Source organism: Calliopsis andreniformis, chromosome 6 (genome assembly GCF_051401765.1).
Source record: "Calliopsis andreniformis isolate RMS-2024a chromosome 6, iyCalAndr_principal, whole genome shotgun sequence".
Classification (NCBI taxonomy): Eukaryota; Metazoa; Arthropoda; class Insecta; order Hymenoptera; family Andrenidae; genus Calliopsis; species Calliopsis andreniformis.
Genome location: NC_135067.1, coordinates 5,991,494 through 6,012,281, shown reverse-complemented (window position 1 = coordinate 6,012,281; position 20,788 = coordinate 5,991,494). Strand labels below are relative to the sequence as shown.

Genomic DNA, 20,788 nt, shown 5'->3' with positions numbered 1-20,788 from the left:
ACACATCACTGAACTCAGGCGGTTCGACGTATTACCATACTTAAGATGTTACACTTAATGTACTTTGGCATTGAAATTTTATCAAACTCTCATTAGAAATTTCAAGATTCGCATGTCGCGTATTTCTCGACAATTGAAGCAAAAGTGAAAAAGTTTCAGCACAAAATAGATGAAACTTAGAGTTAATATAATGCGCGGTATTTACATAGAAGAGAACTCCTCTCCGCATTAATATTATTCTGTTATCATTTGTAAATTTGTAATCATTTTTCAGTCACAATATTCCATAAAGTCAAGATTAATACTTTTTAATTTGATTCATATTTGATACGTAGAGAGTACTTTTTTAAATAGTTGAATAAGAGCATATTAATCGCGATAATTGTAAATGCTTGTATATTTAGTGAGATTGCTCTCGCTTGATTATATTAATGATGAAAAAATGATGGATTAATATTGCACCATAAAAGTCGCGTTTTACAGCCGACGATCCTAAGACATCATTGTTCATCAGTAACAAAATAAGTGCGTTCCATTTTATGCAGTATGTTACATACAGATGCTGCTTTTTAGATCATAGAATTACTCCAGTAATTATTCACAAAATATTTGTTATTAATAATTAACAAAACATAATTTTTAGCATGATATTTAAAAATATATTCCTTGAAATAATTAATTCAACTCATTGAGATTATTGAAATATTAGAGAAACCGAAATTTTTAATTTACAGTACAATAAAAAAAACATACTCTTCTGAATGTACTGTTAATGTTACCATATTTGGAATAATAATTGTAACCTATGAGAAAGTATATGAACTGAAACATTTCGATCACTATATGAATTCAAATATTCAATTTTTTGTAAATAATTAAAATTAGTGAGTAACTCGGTTCGATCAAAGTTATTAGAACTACAAAAAATATTCCTCTATAAAAAGAGGTAATTCTAAAAAAAGAGTCACCATAAAAAATTGTTTCATAAAACGAAGTATGTTTACGGAGTACTCTTCCGTATAACTACCGTGATATTTATCACGAGACGACGCAGTCAAAATGTTAAGTAATAATAGATTCTAATTTGAATACAAATTAAAATAGTAGGGCACTGGCCCTCGACAATACAAAAGATTAAATAAACGACATCATTTTTATGGAGCCAACAAAATATATGAAGGCCCTTGTAGAAACTTACTACGTCGTTAACTACGTAATGTACAGAGAGTTCCAGCCCTGCTCTGACGCTGGTAAAGAGCTTTGTGCTATGTATAATCATGTGCATTGCATACTTTGCTTCTCTTACCGGATATGGAATGTGATTCTCAATGCTGATTTCACGAAATATGAATTCACATATTTCCTATCATTAAATTAATGAAATTTAAACATATAATCTGTTTAATTACTCTTTAATTTTCTGTCTATATTTGTTTTACAACAAAAAATACTTGTAATGATTAGTTTTCACTTATCATTAGGCATTAAGTTAAATATTACCACGATACCAACATTATATCAATTGTAGTAAACCCGATTCTAAAAAATATACAAATGTACATAAATGCAATCATATTAAAAGGTACCATGGTTTACACTAAATATAGTAATCTCATTAGATTGAATATAATCAATGAGAAGAACATAATACTCTATACAATTCAACAACTTAAAAAACATGATGGCATATGAAGTATATAAAATTCATGTTATATAAATTATTGTTTGAAAAGAGTAAATAATATTTATTTGAGATTATATTATATAATAAGAGAACTTGAATGACTGAAGGAAATAAAATAATTCAGAAATGGTCAACAAAACTTCTTGTGTTAAGTATCGTTAGAATTGCAATAAGGATGATCAATATTTACTAAATACTTTATAAATTATTCAGATAATTAGTGAGAAAACAGACAAAGAGAATCTCATTCATAAATAAAATGTTTATGTATATATTATGTATATATATTTTTCTTTGCTTTATGCAAATATTCAATATATTAATGTTTGTTGCAACGTGTTTACGTAAGTTTTGTTGCTTTGCTAAGCAGGAGCTGGTGAGAGTATACGAATAGAATTCCACAAGAATCGAAACACAAAGCAATTTGCATCGAATAAATCTGTACAGAGAGTAAAGTAGTGAAAAGTTTGGTAGTGGATGGCGAATGTATTGTCTGTTCACTACGCATATCAGCCAGGCAACCAAACGCTTATATGTACACTGGAGACTCCTGGCCAGTTAACAGCCTAAACATCGACGTGGGCATCGTCTTCATTAATATCTGAAATAAAATATGCTCAACGTATTAAACAACTTTATGTAAGAATTTAAATAAAATCATATCAAAAAAATAAATGTACATTTATGAAATCTATTAAAAACTGTTGCCATTCCTTTTTCCCTGTAAATATTACACGTTTTATTTGAAGACAACGATGTTAATTTTGTTAATGATAAATTGTATGTTCGCCATGTATATCTAATTAAAATATGTAAATATTTAAGATATAGAGAATAGACGTTTCTGAATTACACCCTAGTTACAAATGTTAAAATTTGCAAAAAGATATCAGAGGTATACCTTAGGAAGTTCGAAGATTTATAGCTGTAGCTTGTTTATACTATTATTTATGCATGCATACATTAGCAGATATAAAATTTATGTATCACTATACTCAGAAAGGAATATACAATAAATATTCAATTTCTTCAAAGAATATTATATATAATTGCTACCAAACAGATAAAATTCTTAGTAACATATAAATATTAAATTCCATGTAATTATTCAACATAAAAGATTATTACGTTACGTTAAGTTAAATCTTACGTTAATTTTACTCAATCCAGTTACTATATATTACATTTATTTCTTTAGAATTAAAATAAACTGAACATAGTCGAAGAGATAATACATGCAACAGGCAAGATCATCGATGCAGAACATGCAACAATGCTATATTAAAATTTCAGAAGTTTATATGTACCTCGCCGACGGATGTAGCAAGAAGATTGACGATCTTCTCGTGCGGCACTGCGACGACACTTTGATTGTTGATCTCGATAATCCTATGACCCACTCGAACACCACCCCTTTCGGCGATTCCGCCTCTCAATAGACTACATATTACTCCGTTCTGTACACTAAATCCTAACTGATACTTGGTGTCGGGTCGCTTGATTTTAACCTCGACTACTGGTGCGCACGGAACGACAGTCAGCTTGACGACTGTCTGGTTCTTCGAATTCTTGATGTAGGTCTGACAAGTGGAGAGAGGCAGGCCAACTAACGAAACGCCATTGATGGCTATTATCTGATCACCAATGTTCAATTGTCCACAACGAGCAGCCGCACCAGCCGGTGCCAAATTTGCGATTACAACCGTCGGCAGCATAGAACCCCATCCAGATTCAACAATCACTACGCCTAAGATTTCACCCTTCGCCTTTGGTACCACTACCTGCAACCATTCACCGACAAGCTCTTTAGTTTCAGCAAATGATTCTTCAATTCTGTACCTGAAAGTCAACCTGACTTAGGCCCTTTTTTCGATATTTTTTCAGGAGAACAGAAAAACAAATATGATTACCTATCTCTTAATATAATACTTGAAGTAGTGTATACTATTAAATCTCTTTCACCTATAACGTAACTTAAATAGATTACTATTATTATACATAATAAAATGGAGAAAGCTGTAAGATGTTGTATAAAAATTAATTCTGAAAAATAATGAATTTGGGATAGTCTGGTTCCCAGGTACAGAATTATATTGAAAACATATTCATACAGGGTGTTTCCAAAAAGTGGTATAACTGAAAAGGAAGTGATTCTTTGAGCAGAAATAAGTAGAATAAAAGCCAAATTTGTAAATCAATTTATACCATTTTTAATCCCAAAAATAGGTGGGAACACTGCGAAAAAATGGTCTCAAAGTTCGCGACCTTGTGATTTTAGATAAAAGAAACTGGTAATAAAATCCCAGGATCTGAGGGTCAACATTTAAGAAAAATTTGAGGGGTGTAAGTGACTCTTTAACAGGTTGGGTCGTCGAATGTGCCTCCTGACCTTTATTGGGCTTACACTTCTTATCTGCACCATTTTCCTAAAGTTCGAAAATGGTCAAAATTGTCTGTAGGCCTAATACATAGGACAATATGTTGGAAAATATTTTGAATTACTAATACAGTTGAAGAGTGACTGATAACTGAGAGCTACGAACCAATCTTTTACACTCAAATACTTGCACAGATAAGAAAGGTCATAAATTTTTAGAAAAACACCACGTCGAACTCAAATAAAGCTTTAACAGCTTACACTGTGTATCATGTTTGTGTCTGTCAGATGTTGATGTCGAACGACGGTCATGTAACGAGGAAGAAACATATAATATTACCTACATAAAATTCCCATCTGAGAGTTTTTAACTAAGAGAGTTCTAAACCAGTTGTCATTTGATTAACATTTTTAAATTATATTTTTGGGGTCTTTATGGACTACTCTCTCAACTCATATAAAACGATCTATAGGTTCCATCAATTGCATAATGCTCGCTTGATAATATTCTTACTAACTGCACATGTAGTTAGCGAATTTTTCGCTAATTTTCGAAACTCGATTTTCTCGAAAACAGAGTTTTTTATGACAAAATTCTATTCTGTATATTCAACTCATTTTTCAATTAAGAGTCACTTCCATTTCTCTTGTACCGCGATTTCAGAAGCTCCCTATATTTTATGTATAGGATTATAAATAGTGATCTGGGGAATCACCTCTTTTTGCATTTCCTTTTTGGCGAACATTTGCAGTTCGTCGCCAAATATTTCTTGAGAGTTGAGTACCTCCTGGTAATCCATCTCTTTCACAAAACTATGATCCTCAATCCCGTTCGCTTTAAGGAACTCCATGTAAGCAACTTGAAAGGCTTGCCCAATGCTTTGTGCAATGAACCGAGCCTCTTCACTTTCGAACACGTGACAGATCATCTTTGGAGTTCTGTTGATCTTCGGTGCTTCTTCCATTTCGTGAGGCACAAATCGTCTTCGTGCCATTAGCACCACTACGTCACCAATATCAGCTATGTAAGATATTGTTCTTAACGCGTGATCCATCATGATCTCCTTTAAATCCGTATTCAAGACCATGATCTTTTCTGTCGAGATGAAGAGGTCAACCTCTGTGCTCGGTTGCGTTTCGCCATCTGGTGCCTGTGCGTATATTATTGATAATTATTAGGAGTATGTAGGTGCTTGAGATTTTAGAATAGGATAGTGTGAAATAAGAAAAAGAAGACAAGAGTCTATCTGCCACATATTGGAAATAAAGAAATGACGAAGTTCATTCTAGAAGACCACAGTCATTGTCTTTGGTTCCAATCTAGAGTGACTTTAGACATTATAGCACATATTCCTGAACACCTTTTACCTGTATAATTTTATGATTTATTATAAATTTTGAAATTTTCTCTAAGTTTTTTTACTTTTCTATTGAAAAATGAAATTACGTTGAATCAATACGAGTAATCAACTACATTAAGTGAGTGTAAGATATACTTTTTATCATTTAACATTTTATAATAGGTATTTATGTAAAGCATGAATCACTGGTAGTTTGTTAAATTTGGTTTTGTTCTTTAAAGACTATGTTCTTGAGTACAATTTGCGAATAGCTTTTTGTGAAAGAAAAAGTGAAATAGTACATAATATAAAAGCATACGTACCAATGCCTATCACGAGGAAGCAGCATGTACAATAAAATAAAGAACAGGATTAATTAATTGATCAAAAGAGTTAGTAAAATGCATAACAGAAATGACTGCAAGAAAGGATGAGCAACATTGAAAATGCAGTTGTCAGTACATTCTATGAGACAGAGAACTAACGTCCATTTGTATTTTTTTATAATACTGAAAGTTTTAAGACGATAATTTATTAGTGTGGTGAAAAGATAAAAGATTCTTCTGTAAACCTGAGAGTTTATTTAAATGTATGCATACGCCTTATTCAACTAATTATGTTTAATTAGCACTCATTTTCACTGGCAACGAGTGTATTTAGATGATTTTTATATCATGAAAATTTTTTGAGAGATCACTTTTTGCTAATAAATATTTCTTATATTTGATTGTGTCTTTATGTATACTTTATCTTAACATTTAATACGATATAGCAACACTCTGGAGTATACTATCATTTTAACATCAATCCTACTATTTTCTCCCTAAATTAGAGGGAAATGTCCCCGTAAATTTACCTTAATTATTTTCAGAGAACATGTGATTCGTTAATTATATACCTAAGATTTTAATTAATTTTAGATTAATTTATATTTAACTATCATTCTCTTAATATCTTTGCCATGTCAACAAAGAAGATAATTATAATAAAACGATGTTATGACTAGTGGATAATAAAAATTGATTTATGTATCAAAAGCAAAACGTGCTATATTTCTGTGTGGCATGCAATGTAAACAATATTTATTTTCTAAATTAAATTCATTAGATGAAGAATTAAGTATAAATCCAAACCATTTATAAATATGTGAAAGGGTATAAAATATGTTTAATAACTACATAAAAATAAGGAGCAATAATGTTAGACAAAAAGTTAAAGCATCGAACACTGATGTAAACTACTTTTGGTTTCTCTACATTGTTAGAATTATCATAAAACATTCATATCTCCACAATTATCGATTTCAAGAGATTTAATATTCTTCTAAAAAAGCGACCATTACTTTTCATAGTTAAGAAATAAAAGTGTCATCCTTATAACACTTAGAAATATAAATTTTTAATAGAATAAAAATTTTAAAGGATTATAAGATATTTTAACAATCATTCTACATTGAAGTTCACAAGTTTTGATCGGTCAGGCTTGTTATTATACTGTTTAGATAGTTACACCCCCATAATTCTTGAGAGAAAACATTATACCATGTAACAAATCACCCATATATTTCAAAACTGATACAACTCAAAGAAGCATGTTCTTCAGGAAAAGCCACAAAGTATTTATAAGTATACAAGAAAATTATTTACTAAACAAATAAGAGTATAGAATTATCTTATGAAAGTTATCTTACTTGAGTCATTTGTCGAAAAAAGTAGTTACTCGTTATTTGCAATAATAGATTATTAACATTATTCACATAATTTGTAGTTCACAATATATTTGAAGAATTTTCTAAACAAACTTTATAATTTTGAAGTTCAATAAATATTAATAGTAAATAGTATAATAAAAATTTTAATAAAAAGCTTCATCCAAATTTCATTGAAAACACAGAGTAATAAATAAAGTACAAATTGCAAACTTTTTCATGGTCATAACTAAAAAATCGTGTTTGATTTTGACTTGTATCACTTGAAACACATGTGTGAAACGTTGATTCAAATAGTGGGAGTCAATTTCCCTTCTTCGCTGTTTGCCAAGGAAGGCCATGACTACCCAAAACTCGTTCATTCCCGTACAATAACTGTATATGCCTGTAACTTCATATAAAATCAAGCCTCGATAAAAGCTGAGACATTCGATCCACTCGTTGTCAGTGAAAGAAAGTGGGAGATAGGGGTGATGCAGCAGAAACGATAGTCAAATAAAGAGAGAGAAATTAATCCGTTCAGACAGGGTAGGGGAAAACAACAACGATTATTACAGTATATAATGATACATCTAAGGGTTGGAGGGCGGACCTTGATCTTAGTCACAGCCTCCCGCACTATGTGGTTGTTAAGGCGCTTACGTCTCCCTTCCTCTTCAACTTCAACCGAGCCGAGAAAGTGGAGCCTGAAAACGGTGGTGGGCTCCATAGAGCCACTGATCGGGGCCAGTTTCGGTTGAAGTCCCACAGTCTGCGACTCGGACTGGCCCCCACCAGACGCGCTCCCTATAAGTTCTTCGCTCGAGTCGCACTCATCATCCTCTAGGCTTCCTTGCGAGGCAATGCTGCATCGACCAAACCCTTGCTGCCCCCCATAGTTTAACAGCGTAGCCTGCATACCTGTAGCCACTGGTCCCTCCTTCCGTAACGCAAACAAACAAATGCGCTTGCTATAGTCGAAGCAAAAGATTTTTGCCCGCTCAAGGCCACTCCCTCTACTGGAACTCGAATGGGCACGACCCCCACCACTCACGGTCCCGCCACGCCCCTTGAGCCCTTGACGCATGCGCACTTGGGACTTAGGAGATCTGAGTCCTATAATAACTCGCTTTTCATTGTATTATAGAATAACTCTGTTTTCTCTCTATTATAGAATAATTCTGTAGTCAGATGGGAAAACCTGATATGTCATGAGTTTCTAACTTTCAACACAGTAATTTTAAAATTAGGTAAACCCACATGCCACGAATTGTCACCTTGCTTTCTTTTTTTTTTAAATTACACGATATACAGATATCATCTTTTGCAAACTGATAGATCTCATCTAGGTACACACAGAAGAATACTATACGTGTCTCGTGAGAAGTCTCCTGGAAAGCATTGCCTCTAATACTTTCCAGGGACATCTCACGGGACACAAATAGCAGATATCTTAATTTTAAAAACAAAGTGACACCAGGTTTTTGCTATTTGACTACAAAACTCTCTTTTCACTTTGTTATAGAATAACTTTGTTTTTAACTCTTAATTGTTAGAGATGGCAAAGAGACAGGGAGACAGGTTGGTGAGGGTGGTCTCTGAGTGGACTTGAGCGGTCAAAGTCTTTTACTCCGACTAACAGTTATATTACCACGCACCACCGATACACCCCGAGCAATCGCGACGAACGCTTTCTCTACTGTGCTTTCATTTGCGACACTGTTCACATATATTTCCTTCTACCGTATTCAGCGGCAAACAGCACTATCGTGCAGTACTAATACCATTCAGAGTAGTAAACGGGTCTAATCGGTAAAGTCAAATATTTGCTCGTTCCTCGTTTTATGGTGTGAAGAGCTAGCTTATGCTCTAGACTTTTTCTACTAGATGCGGAGACACATACGATCGGTATTATGTTTGCTCTTGTACTTTATCGGTAAATAGAAGAGAGAGAGCGTGAGATTCGATGCTACCCACGAGATGCTAATATGTCGTGAATTACAGATCTCGTCGAGGTCCATGAAAAGCGATTGAAAGAGGTCGACAAACTGTACAGAACTATCGAACTGTAAACGAAGCTGGTACAATTTGCTCAGAGATATAACGTGGCAAATTGAGGTATCGAGTGGAAGTGCTACTTAATACAAACAAACAATAACGACCGATTATAGTCTTGTAAGAGGCTGAAGCCCCTCATCTTCCGATATTCCTGTCACTTCATTTGTCCTAGAATCCCAAACATGTTCATTTTCCTGTGTGACTAATCGTACGACCACGTTATATTTCTGGACCAACTATACTGTGTCATGCTCTTTGAGAGGTATTGTGTCATACACAGAACGTCCCGAATTTGACAAACTTCTTGGACGGTATGCAGAGCCGTACAGATCGATAGATTCTTAGGGAACATTGAACATCCAACATTGCAGTGTGGCTCGATAAGGTACCTCTAAAATCTAAACAGAGGATTGTACATAGCTAAATGCTGTTGAGAGTACTCTTTTGCATCTTGCAAAGTGTTCGCTGATCTCTTCACTCTACGGCATGTCACGAAAAAGATAGTCTTTAGAATTAATAATTAATTAAGTTTGGAATCAGATATTAACCCTTTTGTCACAGCAGTGGGTAGCTAACAACTATATCTATGTAAATTTTAGTAACATATGCAGACATGATACTAAAACTAATAGAAATTTGTGTTCTATCTTTGTTTTATTATATTATTTTGAAAATTTAGGAAAGTACAATATCTACTCGTTATAATCTTGCGATTTAATGTTAGCAATTGCTATGTCACATCTTTTTAAAAGTCAAAATAAAAAAAATGAGCTTATAATATTATATTAAAACGAATGTACTGTAAATATGCTACATACTTATATGCAATTTATATGTTTTAACCAAGCACGTATTCTGCTTTTTCTATTGCTTTCCGTGCCACTCGTAGGCATTGAGAGAAAATCAACTGTTTTAAATTATATAAAAAATGTTAAAACGTACCTAGTGATGTCTTATTATAATACCCACAGCAGGTTACTTTACGACTGAATATATGTATGCGATACTTTTTGGGAAGATACCGAAAAAAGTGTAATTTGATTCTGTCCTTCTTAGATTACGTTATCATTATTAAAACATTCGGTAGGTGATTCAGTTTTTGATCGCAGTCAATGCTTAATGGCAACTATTTATAGGGACCCTTAATGGCTAAAGGATTAAACTGCATTTATTAATAGTAAAAATTAAGATGGATACTTTAGAAGTCTTGCATCTTTACTGATTAGAATTTGATACTTCTTAAACATTCAAAAATAAGAAAATTAAATTCTCAGGACCTTGTGTTATCTATATATTAGGTAATTTAATTTATCTTAAAGAATATAACTAATATATACGAATGCTTAATAGCAATAAATAGTAAATGAACGTCGTGAATGGCGGGGAAAGGAATTTTCTTAAATTAATATATTTATAGTATAATGTATGTCTGTAATTTGTTTCACTGTTATGTAGCATACATGTAATTTATCAGTTTGAAAGTATGTAATGAAAGTTAAACACTTTTTCTTTTATAATTCAAAATTGAAAAAATTAAAAATACAAAATTGATTATAATCTCTCACTTGCTGAAGCAATGACATAACAGAAAATTCATCAGCGAAATAAGTCAATATCGATATTCAGTGCAAGAACCGTTCTTTCTATTCTTTAATCTATCTATTCTTCTATTCTTTAAATCTATTCTTTAAATTGAATGTTAGAAAAATTTTTCAATACTTTTAATATTTGTTGATATTTGTTTCCTTGTTCTTTCCTGCAAAATGAACATTTTTCCTCTATAATTTTCATTCTACATATTGCAAATCGTTCAATGCCGTATAGTGTCGAGTTTCATAGAATATCCTCGACAGAAGATTTTAAAAGATCGAAATTTTAATCTCCTTTTATACGCTAGTTCGTTACGTACACGCGAAAGGAAAAAATCTATGAACATAAAATGAATACTTTTCGCCCGTTCGATATGACATATATTACACGAATTCTTTATAATACACGATCGTGCAGAAAAAGATATAGTACTGCGTACAATCTACAAAGCAAAGAAGGGCAGACAACTATACACAAGAAAATAGTTGTGAAGGAGCCGAATAAATATAGTTTCCATCATTAAATAGGTACTAATTGTAGTATTTTAGTGTGAAAATAATAAATTTAAGCTGTTTGAAATCTTGATACCAAATAAAACGAATTAATTTTACATTACGAAACAATATCGATGTTTACGCTTTTCGTTGTATATACACTGTTATTTCAGACCGAAAACCCTGGTGAAATTAATTTTAAATATACGTATATTTAATAAATATGGAACGTAACAGACTAACAGGACAGATTCATTATTCAATGTCGAATATCGAAATCACTGTCATAAACAGAATCTCATCATTTGTTGCTTTGTTTCCCATTTAATGATAATTCGATCATTTTCACCGTTATTAATAATTACTCATATATATGTCCACTTCAATTTCTATTTAAGCTTTCGTTTATGTTTTGTACTATTTTATCCAGCTCCCATTCGTAGACAAATTAACATAGTGAAACATCAAAATCACATGGAAATATGTGTTCGGTGGTCAAGTGGTGGTGGTAATAACACGAGGAAGGGGGACGGCTATAATAAAACATTCAGATTCCTTCACGCAGTGTGATCGATTTTTAATGAGTACACAAATCTGTCTCGTATACGTTCGACTTGATAGTATTCGAATATTTTCTAATCAATTTTTGGGTACTTTTACAAAGAATGGGGCACTTATAATAGACCATTTGAATAATTTTCATATTAATAGAAATATCAGTTTTAATTAGAAATTAAATTCAGACAAAAAAATTAATGTAATTTTTAAATATCTTTGAAACTTTGATCTGAACAAAACACCATCATCCCTGTTACCATTAATTTTATTGAGAACAATATTTACTGCGTTAAGAAATATTAAAAGTGAGAACCCATTTATAGATGATCAATTATAACAGTATTACACAGCATGTTAAAATATTAAATCTTTTTGCCAATGTTTGTGATGTGCCAATATTTTACAATATTTTTTAAATGTCCAAAAAACTTGTATAATAGAAATTCATCTTATACCATACAATTTTACACAATCACTGCTTCTTAACGAACAATGTTATGCAAATACTATCAAATAGACACAAAAAAATAAAATATTTTTCCTCCTTTTCTTTCATATTTAATTTAAGAAAAATGAAGTTTCAACAGTGAATAAAAGATTTGTTATGAAATAGTTTAATAATTTTAGTTCGATATTATGTCCAAAATGAATTAAATACGACATAAAAAATATTAAAAACTTTACAGACACATCATTTATGTAGATCGTTGTAAAATCATTTAAACGAGTAAAATTAAGCAACTCAATTTCTGTGAAAATAACGTATTGTTCAACCCAATCCAAGAAGAAATGAGAAATGCTTAATCGACGTATGTTTGAGAACTAATCCTTTCAAAATAAAATGCAATTTTTTACTCCAGTAATGTCATGTAATTTATCTTTTTATCGTACTTTATGTAAAGACAAAGAAAATTATCACTGTTTATACGAACTCATCTTTATTATCTTATTTATTTTTACTTTTATGAAAGATGTTCGACATTACTTTCTTTCTTCCTTACGTAATATTTGTACCTTCAAATCATGAATCAATGTGCAGTTTCACTAAATCAGTAGTAAAATGCCTGTTAACTTAGTACAGTAACTAAATATTGAACACTGATATTTGTATTTATTACGTAATTAATATTCTATTTCCATATTTTCATGAAAAAATTTGTGCATAAAAATTTGTATTTTTCATAACATCTAAAATTTTTTCAACATACGTTAATTAAACATTTTGTACCATCCCTTATGAATGTTATATGCCCTCAGAATCTTGAATTCTTTTTTAAAGACCATGTACAATATATTTTAACTAAATAAAATTCACGTAACACAAGCATCACTTTTTAAATTATGTTAAAATACTTGGCACAAGGATGTTTTTTAAATTTAACGAAACCTATCAATTAATTTTACATCATTAATATGTTCATACTTCAATCTTTTTCGTAAGATATCGAGATAAGAAAATAATTCGAATACTGGATACTATAACTTGTGAGCATATCTAATGATAAATAGGAAGAATTTTAATCCTATAGAATACTTCAAGGGAAAACAAAATAAAAAACGAAAATCTATTTTATCGAGAAAAGTCTTTAGCTATGGCATCTGTATAGAAAAAGCACAGTTAAGTGCTGATATCTTTCATAATTTTCATCCGTGTTGGATAATATAATTTATTATAGAAAATGATAAGTACGAAATCGCGTTGCGATTGTAATATATCTTTATTAAAAATACAGATATTCATTCTTTTGTGAGCTCTCTGAAGTTTCGAAATATCATCATTCTGAATTTTTGTACAATTAAGATTTTAAGTGAAATGTATTCATATTAGTCTATCTAACATTAACTATTTTTTTCCATTATATTGAAACAATTTATGTGAATGTTTATAAATGTTACAAGAAGTTTATAATCTTGCAAGATTTTGTAAAGGTATTCCAGACTTAGATTTATTTAATTCGCTGTATCCCTGATTGATAATTACTATCTTTCTCTTCCTTCAATGTAAGTATAAGTCTGTAGGCATTTGAAGAAGAAAATTTAAAAAAAAAACAAACGCTATCAGAATTATAAATTTATAAAAGAAAATATAAATTTTAAATATATCTCAGTATTCGTGATCCGTGCATGGAAAACTCTCAGGTTTAACTGAAGTGACAAATTTCTTTTAACTTTATCCATTACCACTAATTACTCAAATAAGAGTTAATAAAACGATACACATAAATTTGTTAAAGTAGTACCATGATACTTTATGCTGCAGCTTTAATCGTACATGCAAAAATGCATCAATGCACTATATTTTTGTCATACACCAAGCTACAGTAGAGCCTCGTTAGTTGTGCGCGATTCAAGCGTAAGAACACGCAATTATCGAAACCACGACGAATTTCTCTTTCAAGAATTGAGCGACAAGTAGAACTCCATTTATCTATACATTTGAGTAGCAGAGATTTCTGTTAAAATTAATAGGTAGTTTAAAAACTTGTTCTACTTTAGAATCAAAAATTACTTTCAAATTTTAAATACTTTTAACACTTTTAAGCTAAGTTTGTTTTCAAACGATTTTTGAAGTGAATTAAAATCTTACATTTTTGAGATATTGAAAAATCTATTTATAATTAAAATTTAAAATACATCAGATGATACTTCATGAAGTATTAATTTATTTAATAGTCATTTTAATAGGATAAGTGGAGTACCACTGAAACAAAATATTACAGAACAGTAAAAACATGTTACATTTTCCATGTGTAATCAAATTTTGTTTATAGAATAGCTCTTAAAATTTTCAAGAAAACATATACCACACAAAGACAGTGCTAAAGGTCATTAAGCACTAGAAATTTTTGTGAAATAAATAAAACAACTAATTTCATTCTTGAATCTTTGAATATTAGAAATTCTGAAGCTTCATTACATATGTGCAATAAAACATTTCATATAGAAAATATTTTCAAAAGTGTGTATGTTTGAGTTTGATAAACAAGAGATTTGTGAATTTAAGGAAAAGGTCTCTGAATTACTGTAATATTTTTAAATTAGCCAAACATTGCAATAAATTCACCACTAGGTTGTAATTGTGAACTAGTTTCAAAGCATTATTATGTATATTTTAAGCACATCGTCATCAGCTGAACTAAATAACAATAATGTAAATATTAAAATCTGACGTATGTACCAATATCATTATCAAGAATCAACTGTTAGATACAAATCTTCAAGAACAGCTTCGTTACTAATCCAAATATCTAACTTAGCCAATATAGTATACCATGAGAAATATTGTAAGAACGAAGGTTTCCTATTATTCTTTCTTAAACAAATATTTTTGCAAACGGCACGTCTGTAGATACAAATGTAGATACGCTGAATATATCATAAACAATCAATCGAACAGAAACGTCGCATGACAGAATAGAAAAACACTTTTCACTTACAAAGTTGAAACTGAACCTCTGTCATGCATTTACCGAGAGAATAGTGCAAAGATACAAGAATCTATTCTTACTTCCCAACTGCAAAGGCATATAAATGAAACAAGTAACACGTGACCGATGCGTGTGCATTGCGAAGATCATGAGAAATGAATGTGACATCTACCATACACACAGAGCACAAGTGAGTGCACAGAACGTTGGACATTATAGATGTTTTAACATGTTCAAACATGGAAGTAACCATATATATGGGATTAAGATAAGATAGCTAATAATAATGGTTATTTGCCAGGAGCTGAAGAACACAGAATTAAATCGTTAAAATGAAATACACAAGGGATTCCACATCAAATCACACAATAATAAAAGAACTTCCACGATTTTACATGTATCTGTTTAAATGTTTGATATACCAAAAAATACTATATACATTACTTCAAAAAAGTAAAACTTGAATTATTTTGATAATATAGAAATAAAATCATTAAAAGAAAATAATATAACTTTTAAAGAATATTTTAAGTAATTAAATGAAGTAATGGTGTCAATACATATAATACAAAATAAAAAGTAGAAATATTTTCCTTGTACACATGATAAATTATACAATATTGTAATACGATGCAAAAGTAATTATCTCTTGAGAAAAATATGTTGTTGAAGTTTTAATTTAATGTGGAAGCATCAAAGGAAACGAGGTCACAGCTATGAAGGAGAGAAAAGGAAGAGAAGTCCGTAAAGAGAGAAGAAATGCGCGGAGTGCAACATAGAATAAGATAATGATAAGCATACCTTTATCCTAGAGACGGCTTCTTCTGCCTGACACATGCGGGTTGATTTGGTGGGCTCTCCTTCGCAGACGAGTTGAGTGGATCCAAGGTATCTCGCTCGGAACAGAACTCCCTCGATTAAAACTGAAGGATCATCGAGGAGAGCTGAAATAGGCACAGAGACGAACCACTTAGACTTTTTTCCTGATTTTTCATTATTCAGGTAACCAAATGCTGATAAATAATCAGACGAAGATAGGAGAAGTCTGACTGAGATTTCAGGAATAAATATAGGTGTCATTTCTAATATTTCTTCTCCTTTTTTTGGAATATTTTCTAATATAATATCTTTATCTTCCGTAGTAAGGTACATCTTAAAATGCATATAATTCTGTGAGTTATATGTATATCCCTCTTTAATATATTATATTACAATTATTTCAAGAGTCGATTTTATATACAGTTTGATTAATTCGTTACTGAATCTTCGTGTTTTGTTTAAATTCGTCAGATGATAATAAGATCTTATTCGTCAATCTATCAATATTTTGAAATAGAATTTTCATTTGTATACAATTGTTGCATAATTCTTTCACAATTGTTTTATATTTTTTATGTTGTATAATTGTCTTTTATTTAACAATTTATTTCGAATTTAAAGTTGCTTTTAAATTTAGTGTTTTGTATTTAAGTTTTGTAAAAGTATATCATTCACTTAACGAGAACAAAGATAAATAATCCCGCACAATCCACAATCAAGATTAAGTGAATGGTACAAGGTACTGTCGAAATAAGGAAAACCGGAGTTTCAATTAAAAACCGCAAATTTTCTTAGTAAATATGCAATTCAGGTATCTTCCACGAACGCTGCAGAAGATCGTTTGAGGAACACTGACCGCCATCGATAAATACAATTAAAAAATAAAGAGGGATACACCACTTATCAGTAAAATTCTGAATACATCTTATCAAGATGTTCATAAATGCCTCACTCCAATTTGCTACTTCTATTCGATTTTATCTAATGACAAGACAAAACATACTGTCGAAATGATACAAATATAAGTGCTAGAAACATGTAGTAATGATACTAAGTACTCATCAGTAAAGTGGGAATTATAAACATTTTCGCATAATTTACATAATACGATAAAATAATTTTGAAATATAAATCTGCAGTGAATAATTTTCTTGTGTAATTGTGCAGCTTACTTTCAAAGAGTTTGACTATTTTATACTAACGGAAAATACGTTAAAATTATTTAACACTACCTACCAATTGCATCAAACAGGAATGCAGCCAATAAAAGAAAAAATCAATTGTTAATCTCTTTACTTAAATCAGAGTAATACTTTACATAAATAGTGACTATAATACTTACATGATTGCATGTAATTATTTTTTGTTTTTTAATATAATAATAAAATTAACCATTATGAAACGTGGTATTTAAGAAATCATATCTTAGAATTTTTTACATTAAATAATAATAAGTAATAGTCACTATTTATTACTGTAAAATATTGTATTACGAATAAACCATAAAATATTTCATTTTGTTTGTATTCGTGAAGAATGAAAAAATATTGTTCATTACCTTCTTTGTTTCTGCTTTTCTTCTTCTCTTCTTTATCCTGTAAAATAGAAAATGTTTAATGTACTTTGTGTAACATAAATAAGTACATGTTGAATAATACTAAAGCTAAGTGCCTTTTGCATATTGTATATCTCATAAGACCTAATTAAATTCTATTCATGCAACAAGTTTCACAAATCCAGCAACTTTGACAAAAAATATATTTAAAAAAACGTTTTTGTGAATACTATTAAGTAACATTTTTGTTTCATTACTACATTATTCAAATTTCTTGACATGTTCCTCTTTTATGCAAACATCGTTAAGATAAAATATTATTTCCATTTTAAAATATTGTTCTTAGGCCACCTTTACAGCTCGAAACCGATTTCTTTAGTATCGTTTTAACTTAAAATTGTATGCAGACATTTCTACATGCGTTAATTATCTTGTTATTATAGTCGAAATTTATGATATTATCATAAAATTACGTATCATTTATAATTCAAAGAATAGATTAAACTTAACATAGTTATGAATATGCACTAACTCAATTTAAAAAAAAAAAAAAAAAAAAAAAAAAAAAAAATGCCGTCCATTCCGTGAAAATGCTACATTTGCGACTTAAATAAAATGCATATCTGTTAATTGTTAACGTTATTAGTTATAAAGTCATTAGGTTTTGTTAAATCCACGTGACATTAGAGAAAGACAAAATGGAGAACATGCATAAGGTTTTTTTCCCAGGGACCAAACAAGCAAAGGATTCTACAATAAGGTTGAACTGAAACTATTACATTGCCATTGCAATCATTTTACAAAACTGAATATTCTATGGTTAATCACGATATATTTTGTAAGAATTATTTTTCCCTACTATAATTGAATGCACTAAATAGTACCATGATTTTTATACATTCAAAGCACATTTCTTTCGTATATTGAAAAGAATATTTACATGACTTTGAAAGAAACTCAAAAAACTTTCTGCTAAAACATTTGTAAAAAAGTTGGTTCCCTAACATCAGCACATAATTCTTAATACACAGAGTGTAATGTAATAAGTGGGCAATACTTCAGAGGCTTGTTTAACACCTAAATACGATAAAAACAGTTCATATAAACATAGGTTTTATTTCACCTTGTTTACGAGAAATAGCGAGTCTCCTTTGTGAGGATACTTGAAATCCATAGTTGAAAGTCTTGAAACACTTTAATACAGAATTGAACAAAGGTTTCAACAAAATGGAACATCAGGGAGTATTGGAAGAGTAATCACGTCTCATACCGATAACAAGACATTTCCAGACATGCGTTGAAATACAAAGTACGTACTCATTTTGAGCATTTGTGTAGGTAATCAAATACGAAATAACAGAACACAAAACTCGCTATATCTCGTAAACAAGGTAAAATAGGACATGATTATATGAACCTTTTTCATTGTGTTTAGGTGTTGAACAAGCTCTTTAAGTATTGCCCATTCATTATGTTACACCCTATATAAAAACAGAATACTGACAGTTATAATTAGCTCAGTTATAAATGTAAACATACATTCATTTAAAATAATCTGTTTTACAGCAAAATCATGGAGCAAAAAATTCTCTAAACTCTCTAGTAAAATTAATGTAAAAAAGCAGAAAAATGAGCAGCAGCAATATCATCAGCAGTAGTAACAGTAATAAAAAAAAAAATATTTAAAAAAATAGAGAAGATAAATTGATGTAATTGAATTGAAAGGGCACCTTTTTCACCTTGTTGCCAGATTCCTTGAGACTCTGAGGGGATGAAGGAGAATTTTTAGCTGGAGTCTTCTGTGGACTTGTCGTAGGTTGCGTAGGAGAGGTAGCATCACGATCGGAAGGTGGCGGTTGCATTACGGAAACTACGGGAGGAGGTGAAATAGAGGCAGAAGCGGAAGTGGACACACAGGCGGAGGTCGAAGCTAAAGGTTCTGAAGGTGCTAGCGGACTTTCTACCGGAGCGACACTCAGGCTTTTCGGGGGAGTTTGCTTAGGAGTTGACAGTTTTCCACTCATCGGTGGTAATATTGTCCTAGTTTTAGGCTTCCTCCACCCCTATGTAACACCAATTATATTCATATTGTATTAGTCGGTTTGCCAATAAAAAAACCTTTTCTCAAGTCGTGCATTACCCATGGATTACTTATAAATATTTCACAGTTTCTTTTATTGACTAATCCTTTATTTGATCCAATTATTTTTATTTATTGAAAAATATAATATATCTCTTTCTCGCACTAAACTCATATGTTATTTTTGAAAGAAACACTATCTAAACTCTAACACTAATTATTATAAATAGCAACAATTATTGTATTTTATAATTTAATAAAGTTAACAAATAAAGGATTAATATTTTTAAAAATGTATTTAGTTCTATTGAATTTGAATTGTACAATGTGATACAAATCAATTCATCAATTCAAAAAAGTTTTAATAAAAATTTAGATAACTATCACAATTAAAGCAGCTTATTAAATCTAGAAAAATGACTAATTGTGCTTGTTATTACAGATTAAGTTTCATAATCAATATTTTCACTTCAAAGAATAAGTACATTATATGAAATAAAACTATAATTCAGTAATATTACTCAGAAATATTCTACCGTGAAATTTAAAAACTAAATTTATAATTATATAATATTCTTCGTATATTTAGTATCAAATAATCTGATAGAAATTGTTAAAGAATTAATGATTCCACATTGTACAAACACAAAAATTATTTTTTTTTTAAATGCTTGCAATAGTTTATATTATTTTATTGATTAATAATGTGAAACTTTTAAGAAACTGTGTAATAATGTTATTTGAAAATTTGTTATATGAAATATTGTTAAACAGTTATACACAAAATAACATCTATTACATTGTAAATCTTACCTTATCATCATAAAAACCCTGATCATCCGTCCTTTGCTGGCCAAGTAAACGATCAGTTTCAAGGTCCGTATCTGCTTCTTCTTCATCTGGGCCTTCTTCGATCTCAACATCTGCTTCTTCACCCGTACGTCGAACTTCCAATTCCTCGCTATTATTTTCTACACAAATCTTCCGCCTGCCATCCGATATACTAAATCTTAGTTAGATGTACTTAAAGAAGAACGATTGCTTCATAAGCATAAATAAAAATAAGAAACTATGATATATTACAAGCCAATATTTTTTTGAAGATACTCAAATTTCTA

The 20,788-nt window shown here is 30.6% G+C and overlaps 1 protein-coding gene across 1 annotated transcript in view; it reads right to left on the bottom strand.

Moving 5' to 3' along the window:
* Positions 1 to 1,846: 1,846 nt before the first annotated feature.
* The window catches only part of LOC143180251 (uncharacterized), a 33,569-nt gene continuing 14,627 nt past the window's right edge, over positions 1,847 to 20,788 (bottom strand). The window contains exons 10-16 of the mRNA XM_076379847.1: positions 20,484 to 20,658; positions 19,321 to 19,653; positions 17,594 to 17,630; positions 16,018 to 16,160; positions 4,778 to 5,212; positions 2,992 to 3,465; positions 1,847 to 2,285 (exon numbers count right to left, since the gene is read on the bottom strand). Coding sequence (XP_076235962.1) covers positions 2,214 to 2,285; positions 2,992 to 3,465; positions 4,778 to 5,212; positions 16,018 to 16,160; positions 17,594 to 17,630; positions 19,321 to 19,653; positions 20,484 to 20,658 — 1,669 coding nt within the window. The 3' untranslated portion in view covers positions 1,847 to 2,213. The remainder of the gene's footprint in view (positions 2,286 to 2,991; positions 3,466 to 4,777; positions 5,213 to 16,017; positions 16,161 to 17,593; positions 17,631 to 19,320; positions 19,654 to 20,483; positions 20,659 to 20,788) is intronic.